Here is a 17,272-nt window from a genome sequence, read left to right on the forward strand (position 1 = left end):
TTGTGGCTTAATTATTAATATGCTTCCTTCACTCTTGAAAATGCCCTGGTTTGGAGGTAAGTTTTTGGTCATCTAGTCATCTAGTTGACAGTGTGAAATTTTCCCACTAGGGAGAGCCTTCCGATACACTTTATCTAGCTGAAAGCATTAATCAAGGAAGGATCATCTTAACACGAGGTCTGGGGACACTTGGGTGGTTGAGTCGGTTAAGCACCTGACTCCTGATCTCAGCTCAGGTCTTGATCTCTGGGTTATGAGTTCAAGTTCTGCCTTGGGCTCCATGCTGGGCGTGGAGCCTACTTTTAAAAAGCTTAGAGGAAGGCCTTAGCTCTAATTAAGACTTTTGAGTACAGGGTTTTTTCAAAGTGTGAGTTGCTTTGTTTACTTATTTTATAAAATTGGAAAGCAGCATTGCCTAGTGGTTAAGAGCACTAGTGGTTAGGGTAGTACAGGCTTTGTTTTAAATTCTGGCCTTAACACCCCAGTGTTTACAGCAGCAATGCCCACAAGAGCCAAACTGGACAGAGCCTAGATGTCCATCCACAGATGGATGAATAAAGGAAATGTGGGATATATGCATAATGAATATGACTCAACCATCAAAAAATGAAATCTTGCCACTTGCAACAATGTGGATGGGACAAGAGGATATAATGCTAAGCAAAATAAGTCAGTCAGAGAAAGATAATTATATGATCCCATTCATATGTGGAATCTAAGAAACAAAACAGAGGATTGTAGGGGAGGGGAGGGAAAAATAAAACAAAGATGAAGTAAGAGAGGGAGATAAACCATAAGAAACTCTTAATCTGGGGCGCCTGGGTGGCTCAGTGGGTTAAAGCCTCTGCCTTCAGCTCATGTCATGATCCCAGGATCCTGGGTTCGAGCCCCGCAACGGGCTCTCTGCTTGGCAGGGAGCCTGCTTCCTTCTCTCTCTCTGTCTGCCTCTCTGCCTGCTTGTGATCTCTGTCAAATAAATAAATAAAATCTTAAAAAAAAAAAAAAAAGAAACTCTTAATTTTAGGAAACAAACTGCGGGTTGCTGGAGTAGAGGGGGGTGGGGCAGTGGGGTAACTGGGTGATGGACAGTGAGGAGGGTCCTTGATGTAATGAGCACTGGGTGACATATAAGACTGATGAATCACTGAACTCTACCTCTGAAACTAATAATACGCTAAGTTAATTAATTGAATTTAAATTAAAAAAATAAGTTCCCGTCCTAAAGCATACTAACTGCCTTTGGATTAGTCAGGAAATAATACATATAAAAGTATTAGTTGGCATACTGCCTGGAATATAGGAAGCAGTCCAGTAACTGTTAGTGATTAACAGGATCACAGATCTCATTGAACCCTTTTTTGTGCTACATCCTGAGCTTGGTGCTAAGGAATAAAAAATATATATATATGTGATAGGACATTCTTCCTAGGAACCTAGCACAGAATACTATTCTTTTCCCCCTCAAGAACCTAAAACAATCTTAATCTAAATACTGAATAATAGATACCTTTTTTTTAAAACAAGCAGTCTACACGTATGTATGTATGTCTGTATGTAAAGATTGTATTTGTCAGAGAAAGAGAGCACAAACAGGGGCACCACAGATGGGGAGAAGCTCCTGCTGAGCTAGGAGCCCCATGTGGGGCTTGATCCCAGGACTCTGGGATCGTGACCTGAGCCGATGGCAGACTCGTAACTGACTGTGCCACCCAGACATCCCATGATACAAAACTTAATCATTCACGCATTTAGGTTTGTGTCTGGCTATTGCCCTTCTGTTGTTTATTAGCAACTGCCTTGTCTGGCACTGTAACAGGAACTGAGGATAAGAAATATGAATTAGAGGGGGCGCCTGGGTGGCTCAGTGGGTTAAGCCGCTGCCTTCGGCTCAGGTCGTGATCTCAGGGTCCTGGGATCGAGTCCCACATCGGGCTCTCTGCTCAGCAGGGAGCCTGCTTCCCTCTCTCTCTCTCTGCCTGCCTCTCTGCCTGCTTGTGATCTCTCTCTGTCAAATAAATAAATAAAATCTTTAAAAAAAATATGAATTAGATAATCACAGCTGCCCTCACTAGAAGCCTGAGGAGGCATGGTTTTTAGTTTGAAGGAACCAATTAACAAATACACATTTTTCTTAGAGCATGCCTTGACGGATCGTCTTATTATCCTGCAGCTGGGTAACTCTTTATATTTTGGATTTCTCCAGTTTACAAGCCCTTGAGGGTGTGTGGTATTGGAGCCCCATGACACTCGGATTTAGTTTACTGAACGTTAACTATAATGTCATTTCCCCTAGCCACCCACTTTCTGCCACCGGCTCCACCCTCGACTTCGCTTCCTCCATGAGAGGAGGAGCCAGAACAATTTAAATGTAAGCCATTCCTCTCAGTGAGCATGGGCTCTGTACAGAGAGACTCACACCGGAGAACGCGAAGCTGCGTTTCCCTCCTGCCTTTCGCAGTGTGTCTTGTCATCACATGTGAATTCTCGTGTTTAAACATAAGTACTGTTCATAAGAAGCAAGTTCTAAACTAAGTCAGCTCTTTCTTCTACTCTCAACTGAAAACCATGTTCCAGTCCTATAGGAAAACGCTAGCTGTGTTGCACTTAGAGCCGGTGTGTTGATGCCCGTCATGCTCTGCCTCCCGAAGGGGTTTCAGATGTAACATGACAGTCCAAGAATCAAGCCGACTTGAGGCCCCTAATCCTACAAAAACAGTCAAAATGAGTAGAGTCTGAATCACTGCCTTCAGGAAGCTTATAATCTTATTGGAGAGAATATACTGGAAAGATCATCTCTAAGGCAATCCACAGTAAAGGATGTCAAGGAATCATAAGGATAAATGGCAGTTGCATATGAGAATGGCCCCGGTTTCACATGTTCTGTTCCATATACACGTGTTTCTGTTCCCATAAATACAGTTCTTTTTGTCAGGCACCAGATCCAGAGTCTATGGTTAAGCAAAAACAGTATTGCTATCTTTAAAGAGAATACAAGAGAGTGAAGTGGTTTTATCCATCAAAGTTTCTTGGAAGTATAGAATTGTGATTTAATAGCTGGAAAGATAAAAGGCAGAAGGACATTTCAGACAGGGCAAGTGTTACAAGCATGAAACGGGGATGTGTGGTTGATCAAACAGAGCTGTTTATCTTTTCATTTGGCCAGATGATTGGGAACACCCTGGAGGGTCACAGAGAGTAAGGGTAATGAGGAACATGACCAGTAGACGGAGGAGTTCAGATGCATTCTCTTGACCATTATCTGTTCCTCATCCTACTCACAATCATTAACCTAGAACACAGAGACCATTTGAGATTGTTCTGTAACCCATTTCATGGTTACATTAAAATTGTGAATTTTTTTTTTTTGCAAACACCAGTTTTAAAATGATTTTTCTATCCTGTGTAAAATCATATTGGACGTGGCTATGCGGCTATTTTGTCATCTGTTTTGGGGTCCGTGTGATGTACCAGAAAGGTCAGAAACAGGAGTCAGGAAACCAGGGCTCTGGCACTGCTCTGTCGCCCATTCGCTCTGTAACCTTAGGCCAGTCACTCTACCTCTCTGAATCTTCCTTTCTTCACTTCTCAAATGGTACACCAGAAGTTTACATGCTATACTTTACTTTTTTCTTCTTCTTGTCAGTGATTTCTTCTACAAGTGAAAGTTAAAACTCTTGTTATAAAACAGATCTGATCTCCTTAGTGGGGGGCAGGGAGCTAAAAGCCCCAACTGCCTGTCCATCCCCACTTCCCCAAAGTTCTTCCTAGAAGCCTTAAGACTCAGAAGAACACAAATGGAAAATCCTTGGGCTAGATCCCTAAAGTTAACATTTTTCTGAACTTACATGGATAAACTGAGTAGCATTTCTTAAAAAGTTTTGAGGAGGAGGTGCCTCGGTGTCTCTGTCACTTAAGCAAGTGTACAACTTTATTTATTTATTTATTTGTTTGTTTGTTTGTTTGACAGATCACAAGTAGGCAGAGAGACAGGCAGAGAAAGAGGGGGAAGCAGGCTCCCCGCCGAACAGAGAGCCCAATGCGGGACTCGATCCCAGGACTCTGAGATCATGACCTGAGCTGAAGGCAGAGGCTTTAACCCACTGAGCCACCCAGGCGCCCCGCAAGTGTACAACTTTTGATTTTGGCTCAGATCTCTGGGTTGTGAGGTTGAGCCCCACGTCAGGCTCTGCACTGTGCATGAAGCCTGCTTAAGAGTCTCTCTCGCCCTCTCTTTTTTTTTTTTTTTAAGATTTTTTATTTATTTATTTGACAGCGAGAGAGAGATCACAAGTAGGCAGAGAGGCAGACAGAGAGAGAGAGAGGGAAGCAGGTTCCCTGCCGAGCAGAGAGCCAGATGTGGGACTCGATCCCAGGACCCTGAGATCATGACCTGAGCTGAAGGCAGCGGCTTAACCCACTGAGCCACCCAGGCGCCCTCTCTCTCCCTCTCTTAAACAGAACAAAATAAAACTTTTTTTTTTTTTAGATTTTATTTATTTGTTTGACAGAGACATAGAGAGGGAACACAAGCAGGGGGAGTGGGAGAGGGAGAAGCAGGCTTCCCGCTGAGCAGGGAGCCCCATGGCAGTGGGCTCGATCCCAGCATGCTGGGATCGTGACCTGAGCTAAAGGCATATGCTTAACGACTGAGCCACCCAGGTGCCCCAAAACAAAACAATTTTGAGGAGATATGGCAATACTAACTGTAAAACAACCTATTGTACACTTACTCCATGTAAGTTATGATTAGGTACAGTAGGCAGTCTGAAGAGAATAAAGCATCAATACACTTGAAATACACTTGAAGAGTAAGAGGGGAAGAAAAGAAAGCCTCCGTAACTCTTTGTAACCCAGCTTGTGTGGAGATTCAAGACAACTGGTTTGCCTTAAGATTGCTAGGGAGATTAAGAAGTAAGAAAGGGAAATGAGTTTGTGTGTTTAATTTTGCAAGATTTTAAAAAATATTGTCTTAGTTATCTTTTGAACGGAAGTAAAAATTCACTTGGTACTAAAACCAGGAAAGAACAAAAAGACTTGAGCTGAAAAGACTCCCTCTGATCTGATGCCTGTCCTTCCAGTTCCCTTCTCTGGAGGCACTCACTGTGACCAGCTGTGGAAGCTTCCAGAATTTTTGGAATCACTTTCAGATTTTTTTTAAAAAGATTTTATTTATTTATTTGACAGAGATCACAAGTAGGCAGAGAGGGAGGCAGAGAGAGAGAGGGAAGCAGGCTCTCTGCTCAGCAGGGAGAACAGAGAGCCCAATGTGGGACTCGATCCCAGGACCCCAAGACGATGACCTGAGCCAAAGGCAGAGGCTCTAACCCACTGAGCCACCCAGGCGCCTCGGAATCACTTCCAGATTTATGAGGATATTAGTTTCCTGTGGCTACTATGACAAATGAGCACAAACGGGGTGCCTTAGGACAACAGAAATGTGTTTTCCCACGGTTCTGAAGGCTAGAAGTTTAAAATCTGTATCAGTGGGCTGAAGTCAGGTGTGGGCAGGACTGAACTCCCTTCCAGAGGTTCGAAGGGAGAGTTCCTTCCTTTCTTGGGCCAGCTGATGTTGCCTGCCAGTACTCATTCCTTGGTCCCTGGCCCCATCATTCCAGTTTTTGAGACCAAACCTTCAAATCTACCTCTGCTCTGTCTTCACATAGTCTTCTCTTGTGTGTGTGTGTGTGTGTGTGTGTGTGTGTGTGTGTGTGTAGTCTCCTTCTACTTCTCTCTTAGCTGGGTGCATGTGACTGCATTTAGAGCTCAACCTGGACAGTCCATCTCTAGATCTTTAACTTAATCACATCCGCAAGGACTTTCCCATATAAGGTAACAATCACATGTTCCAGGGTATTACGTGAATTTGTTTGGAGAGGCCATTTTTCAGCCTACTACAGCGATCAAACAAATAGGATACTATGCATACGTCTCTGAACTTGGCTTCTAGGAGTGCAAAACTGGAATCATCTAACATTAATTCAGGACTGGTTAAATGATGAAATAGCCATGAGTCAGGTATAGTCACCACTACAAATGAAGTGGATAGATACTGACATGGAACCATGTTCACTATAAAGTAGAAAAAAGCAAGTTGCAGGACTTCATAGGGGTGGCGTGTGAGTTTAGAAAGATACACGTCACACCTGAGTGGCTTCCCCTGGGGAGTAGGAATGGCGGTTCTTTTGTTTTGTTTTTTTACCTGTTTGTACTTTGGAATTTTAAAATCAAATGTATTTTAGGGGCACCTGGGTGGATCAGTTGGTTAGGCATCTGACTGTTGGTTCCGGCTTAGGTCGTGATCTCGGGGCTTAGGTCGTGATCTCGGGTCATGAGCTTGAGCCCCAGGTTGGGCTCAGTACTCAGAGAGGAGGCTGTTTGGGATGCTCTGACTCTCTGCCCCTCACCCCATTTGCACGTATGCACTCTGTCCCTGTCCCTAAAATAAATAAAATCTTTTAAACAATTTTAACAAAAACAGAGAACTTGTAAAACAAGTACTTTATAATAAATTCGTGTGTTTTATAATAGATCCATGTGTTTTATAATAACCCCAGAAGAAAATGGACTTGAGTTTAATTTTTCTGGATGTATTATGTTGCAGAAGTAATACAGGATTATTGCAATTTAACCTTTTTTGATTTGTTGCCCAGATAGCAGACCCTACATTAGCTGAGATGGGAAAAAACTTGAAAGAGGCCATGAAGATGCTAGAGGACAGTCAGAGGTGAGCCTGGAACAGAAGTGACCCTATTAAACGTGTTCAGCCTGTTGTGAAGCTGGTGGCACTGGTTTCCTGCTGGTAAAAACACCTCTTGGTTTCACAATGTCACACTTAGCTTAGCTTCATCTGACTTTAAAGACGGTGTTTGTTTTGCATAGAAGGTACTTTGTAATTAAAAGATTTTGAAATTGTGGGGCAGGACTTACTAATTTTCAGTTCTGCCTATTAAGAATTTCATTTACTTCACAGATTGATTTGAATTCTATAAGTGCTCCTTGCTCTATGTTTAGGTCATACAGAGCATCAGCTAACTAAAAAATGGGTTAAAGTGTTATTCGTTTCATGTTCCTTTCCTGAACTTCAAACTGTACCCCAAACTGGGGGCTAGGGCAATAGGAATAGAGCAAGAGATGTGGTAAATGTATTTCAAATCCCATGTCAGTTACTAAGAGGTTAAAGGCAACATCATCACATGTTTACATGTTCAAATCTTAGAAATTTGATAAGATAGAACAAATCATTTTTTATTTCCTTTAAATTAGAAGAACAGAGGAGGAAAATGGAAAGAAATCATCAGGAGATATTCCGGGGCCACTCCAAGGCAGGTAGGTCACAGTGAAGATACATATTTTAGTTGGGTATGTGTTTTCTTTAAATCGAGATTTCCAGACTATAGTTGATGGATAATTTTAGTTGTGATAAGCACAGAGCAAATTGAGAGTCCTGTACCGTGTCATATCAGAAAACCAGAATGCCGTTGGCTAGTTGTGATAATGCTGAATCTGCCTGCTTCTCACCCTTGCCCATTCAGGATTTAATTTAATTTCCCATTCAGAATTTAAGAACTTCAGGACTCAAAAGTGATGCACAAACTTAAAATTCTGTAACTTGACTGTCATACTTAGTTCATCCTTGAAACCCGTCCTCTATTCAGTAGACTGGGCTTTATGGTGAGAGATACGTTAATTTGATAAGATGTATCATTTTTATAATACAGTAAAATGAAAATGTCAGCTTCAATCTTTTGTAGGCAGGGTGATTTTTTTTTTGGGGGGGGCAACTAAGCCAGGCTGTCCAGTGTGTATGGTTGAAGCTAGTAGGCAAAGATCAGAAAATAAGTAGCTGTGTACCTAAGATATTCACCGGATGTTAAGATTCAGTCTGGAATTAAAGTCCCAGCCCAGCTTCCCTCAAGCTTTTTTTTTTTTTTTTTTATAACCAGGAAACTGCACATAGGTAAACAGTACAACTCCCTTCAGTTGTCCTTTGACCTGTATGTGAATATATACAAGGTTGCAAAAGAGACGCGTGGAGGAAGGACCACTTGTGTCAACAGTATCCTATCTAACACACCCAGATACTAGCATTTTAAGATAGGCTTCCTGCCTGTAGCCTGACTGTGCTGATCTAAAGCCCTTGGATGTGAAGTAAGTTCTGCAGCTGAGAGCACAAACCAAGTCCTGTCGCTCCCCTCTTCGCACACCTCTGGAAGGGAATGAAAGGGTTCTACTGATCCCACAGAAATTTCCCTACAAGAGGCAGTAGCAGGCACTTCTCGAATTCTCAGAATAGGAGGGCGTTAAAGCCACAGAGCGGGAGCAGTCACGCTTAATAATGCTGACACCAACATGGGAGATCGTGTTTGCCAGGCACGGCAATAAACGTGTTCCATGCACTGATTGTGTCCTCACAGTTCTGTAGTGGGGCTGAGGGAGTTTCAGCAGCTTGCTCAAGGTCACGTGCCTAGCCCCCACTCTCTCCACAGTGTCCAAGGGCCAGAGCCCCTCTCACATGAAGGTCAGCACCTTGGGGAGAAGGGGAAGTAGGGCATTGTTTTGTCTGTGCTGCTTTTTCAAAAGAGAACCTTTTTGTCAGTCATATTCTCATTAATGGAGTGATACTATTTTTACATTACAGTTACTACAGGTCACCTTGTCATTGCTTACTACCGTAGCCATTCACATTCTTCTCATAAGTTTTCAACCCCTCCTGTAATAAGCATTTCATATCATATCTTGGATAGAAGTAAAACTGTTTGCACTCCAAGCAGATCTCCAGTTCCCCTGCCTGGGCGAGTGGGGGTAAGAAACGATGCTTGCGTTACATGTTTAAGCCTGTCAGAACAGCCTAGGCAAGACTCCTCCGTGGAGGGAAACTAGCCATACCAGTGGCCTCGGAGTGGTCTTAGTCCCGCTGTGACCTTCCAGCATCTTAAAAAGGCTATATTGGTTCTTTAACATGCTTATTAAATGTTCTCCTTGGACTCAGATGAATAGGTAGAGAAATAATGCTGATGTGATACTGGTGAAATTTCAGAGATCGATCTCCTGTTTGGGTGGAAGATATAATAATGACATGGTTATATTGCAAGTTCGGTTCAGTTGAGGTTTGTTTTTCAAAGATGTCTAGTGTATCTCAAGCACATTCTTATGCTCAGTTTAAAAAGAGTAACTCTCCAGAGCTGGTTCAAGTGAGGGAAGTAGAGTGGTGAGGGATGTGTGCGCTTTCCGCCCGCCCGTCAGCTCTCTTCTCGTTCTGCAGTGGACAAGACATGGTGAGCCTCCTCCAGTTAGTTCAGAACCTGATGCACGGAGATGAAGACGACGAGCCCCAGAGTGCCCGGTAACGTGGGACGGTTGGCAGCTTCTGTTTGAAAGTCTATGCGTTCTTGATTTTGATAGTGATTGCATTCTTTTTTTTTTTTTTTTCCCTGTAAACAGTGATTACATTCTTACAAGTTGCCAAAACAGAGCTATGTGTCATTCAGAGTTACGTGTGATATTAAAACAGTGGTCATTTCTTCCCTTTCGGAGAGACATTTAATATATTTTAGGGAACATACTTCACAAAAGGAAGGCGCTCACTCAGACTCAATCCTGTCGTTTCCCTGGCATCAAGTCTTAGAGAGGGGCTGGCACAGAGACCAGTGAACACTGCTGTGGGCTTTCTGCCGCGGCTGGCTTCTGCTTCATGCTTCCGCTTCGGACCGCTGAGAACTGCCGCAGCTGAATCTGTTGGTGGCAGGCCCCGCTGTCTGTGAATCATCCATTTATTTTTATTCATCTAACTTAGCTACTTATTTAGTTTCATGGTTAGTTGTTTCAAATTTAATTTGGGGGGAGATAAGTAATGGCATTCTCCTTTTTCAAATTTCAAACAATAAAAACGGCATTTTTCGGTCAAGGATACGATGGCGTGTGTTACCTGAACCCAAAATTGATGTGAATTCCAAAATTACAGAGGCCCTGGATGAAAAGGGGAATTTCCTTCATATTCTTCCCCTCCCCCTCCACGCTTGTTCTCGTGTATCTTCAGAGATACCGTTTGTGTGTGTGTACACAAGCAAAGTCTCCGTTCCCTCCAGTCTGTAAATACTGTATGTTGTTCTGCACGTTGCTGTTTTCATTTATGTCTTGGAGTTCATTATTATCAGTATACAAAGAGCTTTTGGCTGTAAGAGCTGTTTAGTTTTCCTTTTGATGAATGAACCATATTTTATTTAACTGGTCTCCTGTTCACGTTTACTGTCGCAAGCATTGCGGCTGCCAGTAACTGTACATGTGTCATTTATCATACAGACGAGGGCTTCTGGGGACCAAAGTCCTAAAGTGGTATTTCTAGGCCAGTTTGTATATTTGTAATTTTGATAGATACTGCCAAATTTCCTGTGGAATTATGCCAGTTTGTAGCCCCACCGCAGTGCATGAGATTATCTCTCTGCCCACACCTTGCCTACGAGGCTCTTAGCAGACCTAAGGACGGTTGCCAATCCGCAAGGTGAGCAGTGATATGTTGGGATAATTTTAGTTCACATTTTTCTTATGAGTCAGGTTAGGTTTCTTTTTATGTATTTTAAGGCCCATTTATATTTCCTTTTTTATGAAATATATCCTTTGCTCAGTATCCTGTCCAATTTTTTGGTCTTATTCTTATCGATTCATACTTTTTATAAGGGAAATTAGTCCTTCCATTTTAATTATGCATAAAATGCTATGTGGTTCTCCTTGAATTTGCTGTATTGTTATAAACAGCCCACAGACAGTGTGTGTGGGGGGGAATTGATCTTCATCTAATGATTCTTTGAGAAAATTTTCTGCCTGGTGTATCTCAGCACTATGCTCTGTAGTTCTTACAGCTGACATTTAATTAAAAAAAAATGGGGACAGAAAATTACTCACAGTTTGTATATTTAGTAGATATTCAATAAAAAGGACATATATCTCTTAGGAGTTGAATTTTTAAAATCTTTTTGTTCCCCAGATTATCAGTACTTTATATACATGAATTTCCTAAATTTATCTGAATATTTGACTTCTAGGCCGTTAAGTGGATTTCAAGTCTGACAGATTTCTGTGAAAACTCTGTGTCTCTAGGTTTTGTTTTACTGCTTTATTCATATTTTAAATAAATAAATTTTTTAAATTAAAAAATAAAAATTTTAAATAAGTACTCTCTTAATATAATTCATTTTGATTAATAGAATCCAGAATATTGGAGAACAAGGTCATATAGCTTTGCTGGGGCATAGTCTGGGAGCTTATATTTCAACCCTGGACAAAGAGAAGCTTAGAAAACTTACGACCAGGATACTTTCAGACACTACATTATGGCTATGCAGAATTTTCAGGTAAGGACACACATGCATTGGGTACAGATTTTTTTTTGGAGCTATGCTATTTAAGTTCATGTCTGCTTTTTCCCTTTCCTCTTGAAGTGTTTCTCAATCTCTGAATGTCTCAGTTTCCCCCTCTAATTATTAAATGGGGATAACATTAATATTTATGTCATGGTATTGTTACGAGGATTAAATGAGCGAAAGAATGAGCATATGTCAAGAGCTGAGAACATATGCACATATAGTTTGGATAATGTCAGAGTTAGTTATTTTTAGGGTTCCTGCTTGGCATATGTTGATAGAAGATAGAGTAGGAAAATGCTTCAAGTATTTTTCATCAAAATACTAGCTTGGGCTTTAGTAGAAGGGAAATGCTGCCATAAGGAATTTGGGTGTGTGTTATGAAATGGAAATTCGCTTTATGCTCTGATAATGTTGGCATTATTAAGGAATTATAGCAGGTGAGGGGTCAATAGAAGACACAGGACCAGTGGTATTTTTGTGTTTATGCTGTTACTTATAAAGAAAAGAGATATTTGCCTAACCCTGTGAGATGTAATGTGAGAGACACACTTTCAGATGTTGGGAAAGAGCTCGGCTTGAAGAGAATATCAACTGTATTGGTAACTGTATTGCAAAGAAGAAATTTTCTTCTATTCTAGTAATAGTCTACCACCTATAATTGAAATTCTGTCTCCTTTTCTAGAAAGCAGACTGAGAAGAGGAATTGGCCCCAGACAGATAATAGCAAAAGCAAAAATTGGATTGCCTAGCATTTTTGACAATTTTATTTACTTTGGACGTTTTAGGGCTAAAACTGCTAAGAAGCTTGAGTGTGTTATTTATGCTGGCCTTTTGTGGAATAAGCCAAAACCATGATTTCAGCCTTTTTACAGCAGAGAGATTCCTCTTCTCTACTGTTCTTCGTAGTCGCTGCTCTCTGTGGAGTTCAGTACAGATGAAGGATCCTTGCCTCTGTTCTGAGGCATAAACAAAGATTTATGTATTTGAAAGAGTGAGTGAGCAGAGGGAGGAGCAGAGGGAGAGGGTGACAAGCAGACTCCTTGCTTGAGCAGGTGGCTCCTCTGAGGGCTCAGTCTCAGGACCCTGAGATCATGACCTGAGCCGAAATCAAGAGTTGGAGGCTCAACCGACTGAGCCAGCCAGGCGCCCTTTCTCTGTTCCTTACAGCCTCCAGCGGTAGGGTGTGGTCAGCCATCTGTGATGCGGGTGACCCCTATCTCCCTCTGACCGTTCTAGGTGACAGTTTCTAGGCTAAAAAGGAATTATTTCCAGGATTATAAGACTTGGATTGTAAAATCAGAGTTACCCAACGATAAGACCATATTGATATATGGCTGTCTCTTAACAGGTATGAAAATGGCTGCGCCTATTTCCATGAAGAAGAAAGAGAAGGACTTGCAAAGATCTGCAGGCTTGCTATTCATTCTCGTTATGAAGACTTCGTAGTGGATGGTTTCAATGTGTTATATAATAAAAAACCTGTCATATATCTTAGCGCTGCTGCTAGGCCTGGCCTGGGCCAGTACCTTTGTAATCAGGTAGGTGGTATACGGTGGATATTTTAAAGCAATTGTGTTTTGTTCTGTCCTGAAACTTTATAGTATGTGATACACCCATTTCTTTAGCTCCAGTTTCAAAAGGAAAGAAACATATATGCTTGTTTTATCATTGTCAGCAAATATATTAAAGTATATTAATGAATTTTCAGATATATATATGTGTCTGTGTGTGAAGAAAATAGATATATATATTTGAGAGAGAGCACACGCACATGCAAGCAATGGGTAAGGGAAGAGGGAGAGAGAGAATCTTAAGTCGGCTCCATACTCAGTGTGGAGCCGGACGTGGGGCTCAGTCTCACGACCCTGAGATCATGACCGGAGCTGAAATCAAGAGGTGGACGCTAACCCGACTGAACCTCCCGGGTGTGTGGTGGTGGTGGTGGGGTGTGTGTGTGTGTTTAGTTGCAAAGGCAACCACAGTCAACGTGTTTTTCTGCAGAGTTTTTACACGGTTATGTGTTTTTACATGGTTATGTCTGGCTTTTTTCATTTAGTGTTATAACTGGGACATAGGCTGTTGGAACAGTTCTTCCAACTACAGTTTATCTTTAATATCTTCATAATATTCCTTCAAGTGACTGTATGGTATTTTAAATACTCTTTCCCTTTTGGGCAATTAAAGTGTTCACCTTCTTTTATTGTATCTGACCATTTTCAGGTAATGCTTTTTCCGTAGGATTATTATGGACATCTTTGTGTACAAAACTTCTGTATTAAGGAAATATTTTCCATATTATATTGTTTAAATAGATTTTCAGAGTCTGTCTAGAATTGCTAGATCAAAGAGCATTATCATTTTTTAATTTCATGGTACATATAGCCCGATTAGCGGGGCTACAAAAAAGTGTTCAGCCTCTTGGCCAAGATTATTTTAACACAGAGCCCATAGAATTAGAGGGTTTGTCTTTTGTAAGATGGAGGAGTCCTGGGGAGATGCATGGGGGGAAACTCAGGGACTTAAGTTGATATGAGCTGTGGTCATTGGTGGCAAGAAATAATGTCATTTTTTTTTTCCTTCCAGATTTTATTTGCTTATAGGCAAGAGCAGGGAGAGGAGCAGAGGGAGAGGGACAACAGACTCTGCACTGAGTGCAGAGCCCAACATGGGGCTTGATCTCACAAACTTGAGATCATGAGCCAAGCTGAAACCAAGGTTCAGATACTTAACCAGCTGAGCCACCAGGCACCCCTTCTGTCCTCTTCTGAATGTGTACAGAAAGAGCAGATTTATAACATCCTTACAGAAACCTGGGACACATAACTTCCTAACTGCTACAGGCCAGGTTCTTACGGACCCACAGTTGTTGTGGGTCAGCAAGACAGTTGGGACAATTGGGACAGCAATTGCAGTTGGAATTGGGACATTCCCAATGCTTAGGAACAGCAGTCCAATCTTCAAAAGCTGTATGGGGGCACCAGTGTACCGTCACAAGACCGTGCAAAACTCTTAGTCTTGGGGTCATGAGTTTAAGCCCCACACTGGGTATAGAGCTTACTTGAAAAAAAAAAAAAACTGTATAAAGGTATTTTGTTAAGTCAGGCAGATGGCAGAATAGTATATATACAGTGGTCATATTCATGTTTTTTAAAGTGTTTATGTGTGGGGTGCCTGGCTGGCTCAGTCAGTGGAACATGTGACTCTTGATCTCGGGGTCATGAGTGCAAGCCCACATTGGGCACAGAGCTAGCTTTAAAGAAAGAAAGTGTACATGTGTATGTTTTTCATATCAAAAAATATTTTTATAAATACTTAGAAAATATTTAGAAGGTTTTATACTAATTTGTTAATAGTAGTGGCTTGATGGCTTATGGGGTCGGAGGGGATATTCACTTTAAACTTCTATATTTTTTATTGTGTGTTTGACTTGGGCTTCATTTTCATAATTTAAAAAGAAAATCCACTAAGGGGGAGAAAGTGTGCTCATTAAATTTTTGGTCTCAAAATGGTACTACCAAGTCTTAGTTACACAGGACAACATGTTGCCACTGTTTAAAAATTTCTAAAACTATAAACTCCTCAAGGATTGGGAAGCTAAAAATAAAGAATATAAAATTTATTTGACAATTACTATCTCCATTCATAACACTGACTTCGTTTCTTTTAAGAAATGTACATCTGCTAATCCATATTTATTGCTTTTTTAGGGGTGGGTGGATCCATAAATGAGATCCTGTTCTTTGGATGCCTTTTGCTGGTGTTGTCACTAATGCTTGGAGGAAGGATCCTAAATTAAATCCCAAAATGCTTAGAGCTTGGTTGTTTCTTGGTTTGGATGTGTTTTTATTTTTTGGTATATTCTGGAATATAACAAAGATAGTTACCCATTTAGAACACAAGTTGATAGTTATTCATTTTGTTGACACAGAATATTACATTGTCTGTATCTTCTTACAAGAATCTTGGCGCCTGGATAGCTCAGCTTGTTAAGCATCTGCCTTCAGCTGAGGTCATGATCCCAGGGTCCTGGGATAGAGCCCCACATCGGGGTCCTGGCTCAGCCAGGAGCCTGCTTCTCTCCTCCCTCTTCCCTTCCCCTGCTTGTGCTCTCTCACAGTGTGCACTCTCTAAAATAAATACATAAAACCGTAAAAAAAAAAAAAAAGAATTTCTGCTCCTGGAAATTCACCCTTTTTTAAAATTTGACTCTCTAGACGTACTTCAGCATTTGTTCATAATATTAAGAGTTCCTAAGAAGAGATATTGTTTAAAAAGGGTAATTTTGAGTTTCTTAGAGCCACATTCTCTAGGGGGCGCAAGTGAATGGTGGCAAAGCTCCTTCTTACGAAATGGTGTGTTTCTTCTTGTAGCTCGGGTTGCCCTTCCCCTGCTTGTGTCGTGTGCCATGTAACACTATGTTTGGATCCCAGCATCAGATGGTGAGTTCTCTTTTTGGTTTGTAAAATAATACGGAATTGGTTTTGAAACCGTGTCTTCCTTTCAGCTGAATTCTGTTTGCTGGCCTCCAGATGATTACTGGCCTGTTCATTTATCACTTATATCTTCCCACTACATAGTACATGCTTCTGGGGTTGAATGTCCATGAAGGCTGGGTGGTAGATAGATCAGGAACACCTGCCTGTTAAGGAATCTTGTCATTATGTATCACCTGCTCTAAGTAGTAACCTGGGAGTCCAATTAAGCACCAGAATTTCTTCTAAAGCTCATCCTTTGAAAGGTTATCATTGTTGTCTGGATTTGTAAATGGCAGATTTTGAAAATGAGGTTCTTTATTGTAATGTGGGGTTGGAGTTGGATTCTGCTTTTTTTTCTTTTCTTTTTTTTTTTTTTTTAAAAGATTATTTATTTATTTATTTATTTGACAGACAGAGATCACAAGCAGGCAGAGAGGCAGAGAGAGAGAGAGGAGGAAGCAGGCTCCCTGCTGAGCAGAGAGCCCGATGCGGGGCTCGATCCCAGGACCCCGGGATCATGACCTGAGCCGAAAGCAGAGGCTTTAACCCACTGAGCCACCCAGGCGCCCCTGCTTTTTTTTCTTAATTTAAAAAATTTTTAAATTTAAATTCAATTAATTAACATAGTGTATTATTAGTTTCAGGGGTGGAGTTCAGTGATTCATCAGTCTTACATAACATTCAGTGCTCATTACATCACATGCCCTCCTTAATGCCCATCACCCAGTTACCGCATCCCTCACTCCACTTCCCCTTTAGCAACCTTCAGTTTGTTTCCTGTGATTAAGAGTCTCTTACGGTTTGTTTCCCTCTCTGATTTCATCTTGGTTTTTTTTCCCTCCTGCCCCCTATTCTGCTGATTTTTAGACATTCAAGCCTTAAGCCTTTCCATACTGAAGCCAGAAACAAAAGGGATAGATTTTAGGGTTCCCTGTTTCTTTTTCCAAGGTAGTTTGATCTTCTGGCTTGGATCCATCAATGAGTAATATTGGAAATAAATTTTTGGCTATTTTGGGGGATTGAGAGAATATATTCTCATAAGTATTTAAAGTTAGGGAAATATTTGTCCTGTATATATGCAGTTTTTATTTTTTTTTAAAGATTTTATTTATTTATTTGACAGAGATTTCAAGTAGGCAGAGAGGCAGGCAGAGAGAGAGAGGAGGAAGCAGGCTCCCTGCTGAGCAGAGACCCCGATGCGGGGCTCGATCCCAGGACCCTGGGATCATGACCTGAGCCGAAGGCAGAGGCTTTAACCCACTGAGCCACCCAGGCGCCCCTATATATGTAGTTTTTAACTTTGATCTCATTTAAGTGATTTCTGTACTTAGTCTTTAAGTTAAATATTTGATTTTTGTCTCTGTGATCAGCGAAAATAGAAAAATGGTCAAGAATAAGAGTTGAGCCTGGGTAATTCAGTTGGTTAAGCATCTGACT

The 17,272-nt window shown here is 41.3% G+C and overlaps 1 protein-coding gene and 1 non-coding gene across 6 annotated transcripts in view; both read left to right on the forward strand.

The window, feature by feature from the left end:
- The window catches only part of PDXDC1 (pyridoxal dependent decarboxylase domain containing 1), a 52,484-nt gene that overhangs the window by 10,103 nt on the left and 25,109 nt on the right, over positions 1–17,272 (forward strand). The window contains exons 1-7 of one of the 5 annotated variants that reach the window (XM_045992443.1): positions 6,654–6,724; positions 7,264–7,326; positions 7,944–7,957; positions 9,263–9,343; positions 11,202–11,348; positions 12,709–12,898; positions 15,731–15,799. In XM_045992443.1, the coding sequence (XP_045848399.1) occupies positions 9,273–9,343; positions 11,202–11,348; positions 12,709–12,898; positions 15,731–15,799 (477 nt within the window). In that variant the 5' untranslated portion in view covers positions 6,654–6,724; positions 7,264–7,326; positions 7,944–7,957; positions 9,263–9,272. Of the gene's footprint in view, positions 1–6,650; positions 6,800–7,263; positions 7,327–7,943; positions 7,958–9,262; positions 9,344–11,201; positions 11,349–12,708; positions 12,899–15,730; positions 15,800–17,272 lie in introns of those variants that run through there. The other 4 variants (XM_045992444.1, XM_045992440.1, XM_045992441.1 and 1 more) reach the window with 4 other exon arrangements.
- LOC123934277 lies at positions 9,899–9,968 on the forward strand. Its single transcript, XR_006816760.1, has one exon. It is a non-coding gene; the product is annotated as a small nucleolar RNA SNORD45 (small nucleolar RNA).

This window comes from Meles meles, chromosome 21 (assembly GCF_922984935.1).
Source record: "Meles meles chromosome 21, mMelMel3.1 paternal haplotype, whole genome shotgun sequence".
NCBI classification, from domain to species: Eukaryota; Metazoa; Chordata; class Mammalia; order Carnivora; family Mustelidae; genus Meles; species Meles meles.